The sequence below is a fragment of the Siniperca chuatsi genome, linkage group LG9 (genome assembly GCF_020085105.1).
Source record: "Siniperca chuatsi isolate FFG_IHB_CAS linkage group LG9, ASM2008510v1, whole genome shotgun sequence".
In the NCBI taxonomy this organism is placed as follows: domain Eukaryota; kingdom Metazoa; phylum Chordata; class Actinopteri; order Centrarchiformes; family Sinipercidae; genus Siniperca; species Siniperca chuatsi.
The window spans coordinates 191,476-204,033 of NC_058050.1; the positions used below are offsets into that span (position 1 = coordinate 191,476).

At 44.7% G+C, this 12,558-nt stretch overlaps 1 protein-coding gene across 1 annotated transcript in view; it reads right to left on the reverse strand.

Moving 5' to 3' along the window:
* Window positions 1-3,436: 3,436 nt before the first annotated feature.
* iqgap3 (IQ motif containing GTPase activating protein 3) overlaps window positions 3,437-12,558 on the reverse strand; it is a 36,684-nt gene continuing 27,562 nt past the window's right edge. The window contains 11 exon segments of the mRNA XM_044208034.1: window positions 3,437-4,070; window positions 4,459-4,567; window positions 4,844-4,969; window positions 6,615-6,778; window positions 7,588-7,800; window positions 7,911-7,998; window positions 8,619-8,760; window positions 10,543-10,645; window positions 10,769-10,789; window positions 10,791-10,902; window positions 11,723-11,955. Coding sequence (XP_044063969.1) covers window positions 3,957-4,070; window positions 4,459-4,567; window positions 4,844-4,969; window positions 6,615-6,778; window positions 7,588-7,800; window positions 7,911-7,998; window positions 8,619-8,760; window positions 10,543-10,645; window positions 10,769-10,789; window positions 10,791-10,902; window positions 11,723-11,955 — 1,425 coding nt within the window. The 3' untranslated portion in view covers window positions 3,437-3,956.

Below are 12,558 nucleotides of genomic sequence, written 5' to 3' on the forward strand. Positions count from 1 at the left end.
ACTCCTCTTCTGTTAACTTTAGATTTTATTAATTTAAGTGGTCGGGGGGCAGACGCCGTCACTAAGGAGTTTTGGGTGGGAAACTGCTCTGGAAGCGCAGAGAAGCGTGCAGGACTGCAACTCTGCTTCCTGGTCTCAACTCTGAGTTGTCATGGTTTAGGTCCACTAATAAACTTGGTCAGATTTCTAGATACGAGAGCTGCTCCATCCAAAGCTGCGATGAATGCCGTCTCTCCTAATCAGACCAGGTCTTCACCAGAAAGTCCGCCAGTTATCTACAAAGCCCACATCGTTTGCTGGACACCAGCTCGACAGCCAGCGGCGGCATGAAGACATGCGGCTGAACATGTCATCACTGGTCAGGTTTGGCAGGGGCCCAGAGAAAACTAGAGTCCGACATTGTCTTAGCATATGTACACACCGACTCAACATTAACTTTAGTGACCTCCGACTGGCTTAATAGGGAGTCGTTACCACCGATGTGAATAACAGTCTTACTGTATTTTCGTTTATCCTTAGCCAGCAGTTTTAAATAGGATTCAGCGTCGCCCGCTCTGGCCCCAGGAATACATTTGACTATGGTCGCTGGTGTCGCTAACTTCACGTTTTTCAAAATGGAGCTGCCAATAATCCGAGTTATACATCCGGCGTGTGCGTGAAAACCAGTGTACGCAACTTTTTAGTACGTGCGCACTGTTTATACATGAGGCCCCTGAAGAGGGACTAGACACTCTTTTTCTAGAATTTCCCAGAGTGAGAGTGCCGGGCCGCTGTGAGGACAGCACCTGGCAAAGTGCTGCTGTGCTGGAGTTTTACAGAGAATAAGAGATCACCTGTATGTGATTTGTGTGATTGAAAGGAAGACTTTGTTGTCTGTGCCAAAGTTCAGAGTGTTTACAGGGTGTTTATACCACAGAGAGCTGCTGACCTTGCTTGGGGACACTGTTGGACTGTATGGTGACCTCAGGATTGTATCTCTGCTCTTTGCAGATGATGTGGTTCTGTTGGTCTGTTGATCCGACTGTGACCTCCGGTGAGCACTGGGACAGTTTACAGCTGAGTGTGAAGCAGCAGGATGAGAGTCAGCTCCTCTGATTCATAAACTCAGCCTTCCTTAAAGCATAATTCTGCTTTTAGCAAACTGTTGAATTTAAATGGTAACCGAGGAACCTGTTACAAATAAAAATAAACAGTTTTACCACTGCATCAACATGGCTGAGTGTACACATCTGAGCCACACTGAAAATCTGACACAAGGCAACAACATTGTAAGTTAATAATAAGATTAGTTTAATGGCAGTCAGATAGAACAAAGACGCCTGAATGTGTGCCGGGAGCTGATGCGTGAAGATCAAAATCAACTTTATTTTTCTGGGAAGAATTTCCTTCTTTACACCCACAGACATGAAGCAGTGACCCGTCCACAGCCGGCCCGACGTGGGAGCTCACCAAGAGGAAGAAGATGTTTCTGTATTTCTGATCCTTTGATCAATAATTAACACTGCGCTCAGTTATGAAGCCGCAGCTCACAGCAGCTACTCTCAGTTCACCTCCGACATGTCAGCATCTTTGTCTGTAGCGACGGCGCTGGGACCCTAACCCATGTGATACCGGCAACTCATGGGGCTGCACCACAAAACTCTCCAGAGACAAACAAGTTTAGCCTACAACTGGTGGCACTCCCGGTGAGAAACACGATTGGATCATTTTACTGCTGATACTAATTTACATTTATGACAGAAACACTGAGAATGCAGGACTGACCCCGTCGGTCGTCCCTGCAGACGGTGCAGATCATGATCGGCTTGACGGTCTTTCTGGTTGCTATGACACCAGATGCAGATACACTGGGGACTCACACCGGCGCATTCGTCTGGGAAATCTGTGTGAAAAGTTTCAGTTATACATTACATTAGCTACAGGATGTTAATGAGACACTTTGTGTCTTATGTTTTAGTTTGTCATAGATAAACATTTCAGTGTTTTTTTTCAAAAGAATAAATAATAAATTAATTAAAGAAGCGAACAAACCAACTTTGTATTAAGCGTCAAGCCCACCTGTGGTCACCTGACAGTGTTTCTGGTCTGTTGTAGTACATCATGTCTGGATCTCTGGTGGTGGCTGCTGCGATATTGTTGAACAACTCTCTGGTTAGTAACTCATCATTGTGACATCACATTACTAAACACCTGCAGCTCAGGTGTTCATCAGGTGCAGGTGGACAGTAAAGGAGGACATTTGTCCTGAACTTCAGTTTAATTTCTCCATTTGACTAAGATGAAACTGATATCCATTTTATAATCTGACTTGAGAAAACAAGATAGGTTCCTTTAAGCTTGACATGATTTTCGAGAGACGGCAGGTTGTTCCAGGTGTGCTAACACGTCTCTGCTCTACAACAGCTCTCTGGTCTTCAGTGTTGTGGCTGCTGTTGCTTCTGCTGCTGCTTTATCGTCTATTTTACTCTAAATGGGACCGTAATTTACAAAATGAACATCGTGCTGTATTGAAGAAGACTTGAAACTAGCGACTGAGACCATAAACTCATTAGGAAACCGTTTACTGAGGTAATAAAGTGAGAAGTCGGGTCATTTTCTCAGACTTCTTTTTGCAACCAATGGAGTCGCCCCCTGCTGGCCGTTAGAAAGAAAGCAGGTTTAAGGGACTTCGGGATTGGCTTCAGTTTTCAGGGGCTGAACCAACCGGGCTTGCAGATCATTTGTGCCTACCAGTAACGCACTGCTGAACAAACTGTGAAACAGAATAACTGAACCTCTATGTGTGGAAGGAGCTGCTCCTGAGAATATGTAGAGCACTTTAATGATATGTGGCCATTAGGTCTGTAATAATGTTGAGGTGTTCTGTTGTTGATGTTTGTTGTTATTGTCGTCGGTGGTCTGGTTATTTATCTGACGATTGCTGCATGGCACATGATGAATTTCCGACTAATAAATCTATCAATGTAAAGTCTATGGGCCAGAAACATGACCCACGTGGATCCAGTAACCCTGAACTGAACTGTATGTGTCCCCTCGGTCTCCGTGTCCCACTATAACCAGTCCACTGGAGGATCCACCATGGGCATGTTAGCATTTAGCATGTTAGCTAGCCCCAGCATGCACATGTTGGTCACGTGACATCGTGGGCGTGTTTGATTTGGGTCACTCAGCGAGTTCGTCGGGTGGAGAATTCTCAGTTTATCAGGACTTTAGTTTTTTCTGGATGCAACTTGAAATGTAACAAAGTTCAATACTTCAGATAAAAAGTACTTAAAAGTAAAAATCCCGTTAATACTCAAAAAAGTACAAGTACACCAAAAAACAGCTCTGTTATAGTTACGAGAGGAAATGTAATTCGTTATGTCACATGACCGCACACTGATCTGCACTTTACAGCTGATGGAGATCTCAGCCATTTAATCAATCAACAAACCAATCAATCAATCACAGATTTATTGGAGTAAAAACTGTTTTTCAGGAAGTTTGAACACATTTAAAAGTTTTCCTTCAAATGTCGACAAGAAAAGAACAGAAAGAAAACAGACAGAAAATATTTACAGTTATTGATCAGTCATCTGTTATTGATCAGTGAGGCATCGGACAGCTGACTAATAACGAACAGATAATGTAGTGAGATATAAAAACAAACATAGATAGGAGTGTAGCGAAGATGTCCCACTCTAGTGAGATTAAAACACAGGACGAAGAGATACAGAGATAGGAGTGTATAGAAGATGCTTCACTCCGTTTAAAGTATTCGCTGTTGTTACACTGTAATAAAGCAATATGTAACTGAGCTGTGGCAATAATGTAGCACTAACATTCATGTCAATAAAGCTTATTTGATTGATTAGGGTTAGGATGCTTCACTCTGTAGTATATGTCAATATATAAACATTGATAACGTAGTGAGGTATAGAAAGAGATAGGAGTGTAAGGTAAGAGCGTCACTCGGTTCATTTCTTGAAGAACTTCTTGTTGAGGAGGAAGATGAGCAGGTTTACGTTGACCTTCGCCTTGTCGAACATCTTCATCACCGCCACGCCTTCGTACTGCAGCTGCAGCAGGTCCTATAATGCACACACACACACACACACACACACACACACACAAAATACCTGGGTTTGTATGCATTAAACGGACACACTTTAAAATATGGAGGATTTAAACAAGACAACCTTTGTTTCGTGGATGAGTTTGAGTGGACATGGTATTTAACTCCGTATTAGCCTGGTTTGACTCAGTATTTAGCCTGGTTTGAGTCCGTATTAGCCTGGTTTGACTCAGTATTTAGCCTGGTTTGACTCAGTATTAGCCTGGTTTGACTCAGTATTTAGCCTGGTTTGACTCAGTATTTAGCCTGGTTTGAGTCCGTATTAGCCTGGTTTGAGTCCGTATTTAGCCTGGTTTGACTCTGTATTTAGCCTGGTTTGACTCAGTATTTAGCCTGGTTTGTACCTGGTATTTGAGCAGGAACTCTTCCATCTCAACGCCGAGGAATCGAGCTTTGATGTTGAAACTTCCTTTCTCAGGTCCAGGAACAATGTCAAAGACGACGTTCTTAAACCTGGAACAGTTCAGATCAGTTCAGTTCACTTTCTCTGAGAGAATTTAGCAACAGTAAACCGAGTCCAGTAGCGTTATGACACGTTTATTAGTTACAATATTAACATATGTGGCGTTAAAAGTTTTACATGTCGTATGATGTTGAATCCTTTAGTATGATGCTAAATGTTTGTCATGTGATGCTACATTATGCTACATGCGGTTTACAGTGAAATGTAAAGTCACAGTAAACAGCCTTCTGTCTCAGTGCGAGTGTTATGGAAGTATGTGTTCTCACTGTGATGCGGGCAGGTCTTCGATCTCCAACAGAACTCCTTTCTCCTGCAGTCGGGCGCCGTTGTAGCTCAGAGCAGGAAGCTTCTTCTTCCCTTTGCTCTCTGCCGCCTTCTTATTAGCCGATTTACTGCAACACATAACCAATCACAACATTTGACCTGTGTCTCTGTGCACATCAACACAGTTCACACTGTTTCCAACTCTGACAGTGTTTTAATCTTCTGGTATGTTGAACAGCCAATGAGAGTTTGGAGTGGTCCAATTAAGAACCAATCACCGGTGTCGATGACACATAGCTGTGTCTCTCTTTGAATCAAAATAATAGAATCGATCTGTATTTGTCACATACATCATTACACAAGTACAATCAGAAAGTTGCATTGCCTCTATGAAGCGTGAAACGTGCTGATCGGAACATTTTACAGTTAGAAAATAAACTCGTCTCTCTGGCGGACAAACTACAGAACTGTGACGCTGTTTCTAAACATTTCTTTGTAATTTCTCTACTTCAGCTGACATATACACTGATACCAATACATCTGCGATACATTGCTGGAGTTTTGACCTCTAAAGCAGTGATTCAACATTTTGGGACCAGTTGCCAGGCAACTATCTGAGACTCCAGGACGTTAATGCTGCCAGCCAGGAAATAGTCCGGCACACAACCCCCCTGTGTGTTTGTTACACTTTGTTTTGTGCTCAGATGAAACAAACCAGACTTCGAGGACGGCCGTCTTTCACCTACGTAACTTTGCAGAAATCAGACACATCCTGTCTCAAAATGATGCCGAAAAACTAGTCCCTGCATTTGTTACTTCTAGGCTGGACTACTGCAGTTCCTTATTATCAGGCTGCTGAATAAGTCCCTTAAGACTCTCCAGTTGATCCAGAATGCTGCAGCATGTGTACTGACAAGAACCAGGAAAAGAGATCAAATCTCTCCAATATTAGCTTCTCTGCACTGGCTCCCTGTAAAATCCAGAACAGAGTTTAAAATCCTTCTCCTCACCTACAAAGCTCTTAATGGTCAGGCACCATCGTATCTTAAAGAGCTCATAATACCTTATTACCCCACTAGAACACTGCGCTCCCAGGATGCAGGGTTACTTGTGGTTCCTAGAGTCTCCAAAAGTAGACCGGGAGCCAGAGCCTTCAGTTATCAAGCTCCTCTCCTGTGGAACCAGGTCCCAGTTTGGGTTCAGGAGGCAGACACCATCTCCACATTTAAGGCTTAAGACTTTCCTCTGTGATAAAGCTTATAGTTAGGGCTGGCTCAGGTGAGTCCTGAACCATCACTTAGTTAAGCTGCTATAGGCCTAGACTGCCGGGAGACTTCCCATGATGCACCTCTCTCCTCTCTCCTCCTCTCCTCCGTCTCTCCCTCTACATGTTACTAACTCGACATCTTCTCTCTCCGTAGTTCTGTGCATTGTCTTCCTGCTCTCAGCAGGTACTGCTGCTGCAGTTGATCTGGGCCACCTGCTGCCCTTTTTCTGCAGAAATTTATTTACTGCTGCTACAGTTGATCTCTCTGCTTTTTCCAAAATTTATTTACTTCTTTCAGTCTGAAGATTTGTAAACAGTCAGCCATGTTTTTATGACTTCACTCCTGGAACACCTGGTTCACCTGCCTCAGCAGATCTTTATCTGGACGCCTGTTATGAGTCTGTGACATTTCAATGGTTTAAACCACATGAAAGTGACCCCCGACTGCGTGTGTGCATGCGTGTGTGTGTATGTGTGTGTGTGTGTGTGTGTGTGTGTGTGTGTACCTGGTGACAGTCAGGTTGTCCAGACAGGAAGTGATGTAATGTCTGTAGTAGTCCACCTGTTCACTGTGGAAGCTGCTCTTTACCTGCAGGCTGCTGAGAGTCTGACGGAGCTTCTGAAGCTCCGCCCCCCGACGCTGACGGCGTAGACGCTGCTGACGGATGTCCTGGGGGTGGGGTGGGTGGGTAAATGGGTTAAGCTTCATTCACAGTCAGCAAGCTTAATAAATTATTATTAAATATCAATTCAAATGAAGTTATTCTGCATGAAATTAACCACAAAGTTAGTCTTTTTTTAAACATTTTCTCTCCTAACGTCGCCGTCCAGCTGCAGCACTCTGACTCACCACCAGCTTCCTCCTGATCCGCCTCTAACAGAGCTCAGCATTCAGGAAAATCTCATTCAGATTCTGAATCGAGGATTTTGATTATTAGCCATAATGTCATAAACGTCCAAGGTAGACGCACCACGAGCTATGACACAATATTAACCATCTCCAGCTGCACTGGTCCAGCAGGTGGAGACAACAAGACGAAACACGAGCATCAATAACAAGATGGCTGACAGTCAAACTGTTTATATGAACTATTATATATTCACACGACTAACAGAAGGTCTTTAAGCAGAAAAGAAGAAGATTTTATTCTGTTTCTGAAAAACAGGAATAAATGAACATTCAGCATTAATGTTGTTAAGAGAAATGTTTAAATCTAAAAGTTTTATGTTTGTTTAGTTTTCTGTTTTAGTTTCTGCGCAGTGAGAAAATAGACAGATGACGAATCCAGAGTCTGTAGCTCCACCCAGAAACATGACATCACTTCCTGTTTCAGGGCAGAGTGCGGACAGATTTCATTGGACGGAGACGTAATGCTACTGTACCTTTAACTGTGAGGTCATAAAGAAACGAATGAATGTGAGATTTCTGTAAGTCTTCATTTTGTGTGTGTGTGTGTGCGTGTGCGTGTGATTGGTCACCTTGGCGATCATCTGCAGGATCTGGTTTTCGGTCTGAGGTGGTCTTAGGACTCCGAGTCCCTCCAGACGACGAAGACTCCTCAAGATCTTCCTCTTCTTCTCCTCTAAACTCAGGTTGCCATTGGCGACCAGTGACTGGTTCCTCTTCATCTTCTCAGGGGTGCGAGCGTCCTGCCGAGCGCGCCGCTGCATCAGCCAATCGTGACACACTTCCTGTGGAGGAAGAGAAGAAGAGACGACTGAAGTTTACCTGAGGTTCACCTGTACCAGTGCGTGCGCGCGTGCGCGTGCGTGTGTGTGTGTGTGTGTGTGTGTGTGTGTACCTGGTCATGTGACGTGGATGCTCTTAGGATGTCACTCAGAGAGTCACCTGACTGAGTCCTGATGACATCAATGATCAGCTGCTTCGTGCTGCAAAAAATAGCAAAAAGTGACTTTTATAAACTAAAACTTTGTTTAGTTTGAAGGTTTATGAGGCGCTGAATCAGTCAGCTGGTGCATCTGAGCACGCTCAGACGCTACTGCACATCCAGCTGCTGTCCAGTCTAAACATACCTGAGCAGCTGAAGCTAACAGGCTAACATGCTACCTGAGCAGGTGAAGCTAACAGGCTAACATGCTACCTGAGCAGGTGAAGCTAACAGGCTAACATGCTACCTGAGCAGCTAAAGCTAACAGGCTAACATGCTACCTGAGCAGGTGAAGCTAACAGGCTAACATGCTACCTGAGCAGCTGAAGCTAACAGGCTAACATGCTACCTGAGCAGCTAAAGCTAACACGCTAACATGCTACCTCAGCAGGTGAAGCTAACAGGCTAACATGCTACCTGAGCAGGTGAAGCTAACAGGCTAACATGCTACCTGAGCAGGTGAAGCTAACACGCTAACATGCTATCTGAGCAGCTAAAGCTAACAGGCTAACATGCTACCTGAGCAGCTAAAGCTAACACGCTAACATGCTACCTCAGCAGGTGAAGCTAACAGGCTAACATGCTACCTGAGCAGGTGAAGCTAACACGCTAACATGCTACCTGAGCAGCAGTCCTCTGGCGTCTGGTTTGTCGTTGGACTCGTTGAAGATGTCGAACTTGTTGGTGAGAGTAAGAGAAACCTCCATCTTGCCGCTCTGAGACAGACTGGACTCTGATCCTGGATCTGCTGATGAAGACTCTCCTGAAGAGCAGAAAGCACAGATCCTGGTTCACTGACAGAAACCGGCTTGTACTGAAGATGCAGACTAAGGCCTCTCATCCACACGCAAACGGAGGAAACGCCTTCAGAGGTGGCGATTTTTCTAAACTCTGGCCTGCGACTGAAACAACAACAACAGCGGACTACCGGTTTGGTTGTTTGGGTAGCACTGCTAGCTCTAATTACAAGTTTACAACTTAACTTAGCATCGCTACACTGGCGTGCAGAGGCGTCCGATAGGACTCGGTCCACCTCAGCGTCCGCGGGTTGAAGTCTGCCAGAACAGCGGTTACTGGTTCCTCACCTACCGGCCCGGCATGCTCGTTTGAGCGTTTGGAATCGTTTATGCGTTCGCGTGTGGACACAAAGAAAATCCATATACGTGTGGAGGTCTAAGGAGATCCAGACATATCTGCTTTAAACTTGTGTTTTCTGGTGTTTCGGCAGGTGGATGGAAACACACCTGTAGCAGGAGAAGCACAGGTGGAACTGGTTTAGTAACTGGCTCAGTCCCATTAAGTGTCCCAGTAAGCCATACCAGTGATCCAGCCGGAACAACAGCAGGACCTGGATCTGGCTCACCTCGTTATTAATGGCATCAGTTACACCGCTGTAACTCCCTCTGCACCTGAGCAGAACAGCTCTGGATCGTTTGGTCCACTTTAGACCAGGTCCTCCAAAGGGTCTCATGTGACACCGATCTTGATTTCTCTTCACTGGCTCCACATCAAATTCAGAATCCTGTTCCAGATTCTTATGATCACTCAGAGCTCTGCAGGGTCAGACAGCTGCAGCAGTCCTGTATCACCAGCAGGTCTCTGAGCTCTGATCAGGGTTTGTTGGTTGCTCCTCGATCCAGGATTAAACCTGAAGGAGACTTTGACACCGTTATAAAGCAGCTCACCTGTTTAGTTTCCTTTGTGCCATTTTCTATTTACTCCAATTTTAATTTATTGGTGTTTTCTTCTTCCTGTATTTATTTAAAATACCTGCATTTATGTCTGTTGCCTTGTTTCTTTTGTGACGTTCTGCTCTTGAAAGCTGCTGCGAGTTTTGTTTCTCCTGCTGCACGGAGACGCTCACGTGGACGTCTCATAGGTTAATGAACAACTTGTATAACGCTAATGTTTTACGGTCTCTGATCAACCAATCAGCTTCTCTGACACACAATCTGTACGACACGTTGCATCAGCTGACCAACAGGTAACCACCACACCTGCCTCTGTAGATCCACCAGAACCAGACCAGAACCAACAGCTCAAACCACACAAGTCACAGAGGTACAAACAGGAACAGTGATAGTAGTAAAACCAGCAGTACCAGTAAAACCAGCAGTACCAGTACCAGTAATGCCAGCAGTACCAGTAAAACCAGCAGTACCAGTAATACCAGTAAAACCAGCAGTACCAGTAATACCAGCAGTACCAGTTATACCAGCAGTACCAGTAATACCAGCAGTACCAGTACCAGTAATGCCAGCAGTACCAGTACCAGTAATGCTAGCAGTACCAGTAGTGCCAACAGTACCAGTTATACCAGCAGTACCAGTAATACCAGCAGTACCAGTACCAGTAATGCCAGCAGTACCAGTAATGCCAGCAGTACCAGTACCAGTAATGCTAGCAGTACCAGTAGTGCCAACAGTACCAGTTATACCAGCAGTACCAGTATCAGTTATACCAGCAGTACCAGTAAAACCAGCAGTACCAGCACTACCAGTAATACCAGCAGTACCAGTTATACCAGCAGTATAAGTTGTAGTACCGATGAGTTCCTGCAGGGTGGGGACTGATCCAAGATCCTTCAGCAGCAGCCTGAGAGGGTCAGAGGGGTCCGGACACAAAACCTCCTGATGCTCCAACAACAACTGAACACACACACACACACACACACACACACACAGGTGTGAGAATGCAGCTGCAGACGTGGTGTTTCCTGTATGGTTCAGATCCAGTTCAGATCCAGGTTCAGGGTCGGAGTGTGTGCAGACCTGGTGCGTGTTGAGCAGCTCGCTCGACGGAGATGTAGACGACAGGTCTGTTGACGATGAGCAGCTCCGAGTATTCGTCCATGTTGAATCTGTCCTCTGGTTCAGGAACGTCACAAACGCACAACAGGAACTTCCTGCCGAACAGAAAACGGGTGAATCTCCCTCCCGGCGTCACCGGCCAACGCCAAACATCCGGGAGCGACGTACTAACGAAAACTGTGGTGAAATACAGCTGTTCTGTTACTGTGAATAAACACTTAGCAGCTCTGATCAATAAATATGCATTTTTAATAAAGTTTCACCACATAAAACATTTACATTAAACATGTTTGTTACGTTTTCAAACAAATCAAACAGAAGAAATAAGCAATAAATATAAAAATCACTGTATTTAAAACTAATGTGCAGTTATTATCAGCCAATGACATCACAACTCACGGCTGCTGGTTGTCATAGTAACAACATGCTTTACAAATCAGCCCTCGACACAGTCTGACAGGACCGAACCTGACCCGCCAGCTAAACTACAATCAGACGCAACACGACTCGGCGCTGTTACCACGGTAACCAGCATCATATACGTGGGTCGTTCTCTCTTCAGATTAAAATACTGAAAATTAATTTGGGTTGTTCGTCCTTCACCTTAAATATAAACTCGTTTTAATTTGGAAGGAAACGAAACAAAAACACTGAACGCATTAGTGTATGTAACTGCATTTATGGCTTAAGTTAAATATTGATCAGAAAATCTGCAGAGCAGCTGCTGGCTTTTATTCTGGGCTAACATTATTAACATGTTATTGATATATTATTAATATAATATGTTATTGATATATTATTAATATAATATCAGTTTACAGGGCTGTCATGACCCAACACAGACGTTTAAGTGTGCAAACAGTTTGATGTTGGGCGATCAATGGAATGACTCACAGGTCAAAGGTCACGACTGACCTGAACTTGTTGTGGGTCTGGCTGATGTACTGGTTCAGGGCTCTGACGTGGTATCCGTCTCCGTGGAAGTGTTTGTTGGCGGCGGCGTGCTGCAGCATGCGGGCAATGGAGCCCAGGATGTGACGCTGCTCCGGCTGCAGGGTGGAGCCGGCGGACCGGTCCACCACGTCAAAGCCGTCCGGAGCCACGATGGCCGGGTTCATGTAGCGATAGTAGACCAGGTTACCGACAATCTGAAGGAGAAGTCACGCGGGACTCATCAGAAACAGTAAGAGTGAAAATATCAGAACTGCGAACAAACTGTTAAATACATAAGATATTCAAATGTTGAGCTTCAGCATTCAGTCTGGCGTTCCCCCACAGTCCTCTTCATCAACGCCACCCATGTCTTCACTGGATCTGAGTTTCTTCTGTTTTTTCAGCGAGTTTGTTTAAATATTTACTGAAAGTTTCATTTATTCAGCACTTTGAAACTCCTACTGCGGCTCCTCTGCCTGGCAGCTCACGGTCCTCTAACAGCAGCAGCGTTTACAACTCATCAGCAATCAGTCTTTAAACAGATCCCTTCGTTTTTAACGAGCACTGACCGAGTCACTGAACAGGCATTTACTGCTACACATCAGCTGATATATTACTCACATCACTATAACAGTGAATATAAAAGTCAGCATCATACAATTTGTAACAAAGTTTACATTAACCCCCCAAAAAGAGTGTATTGTGTATTTTCTAATCAAAACATGAATCCTATCTTTTTGCATTCGCTGAGCGACTTCACCCTGTGACCATGAAGCTCTGTATCTCCGCTCAGCTGCAGCTGAAGGTTTATATAATAA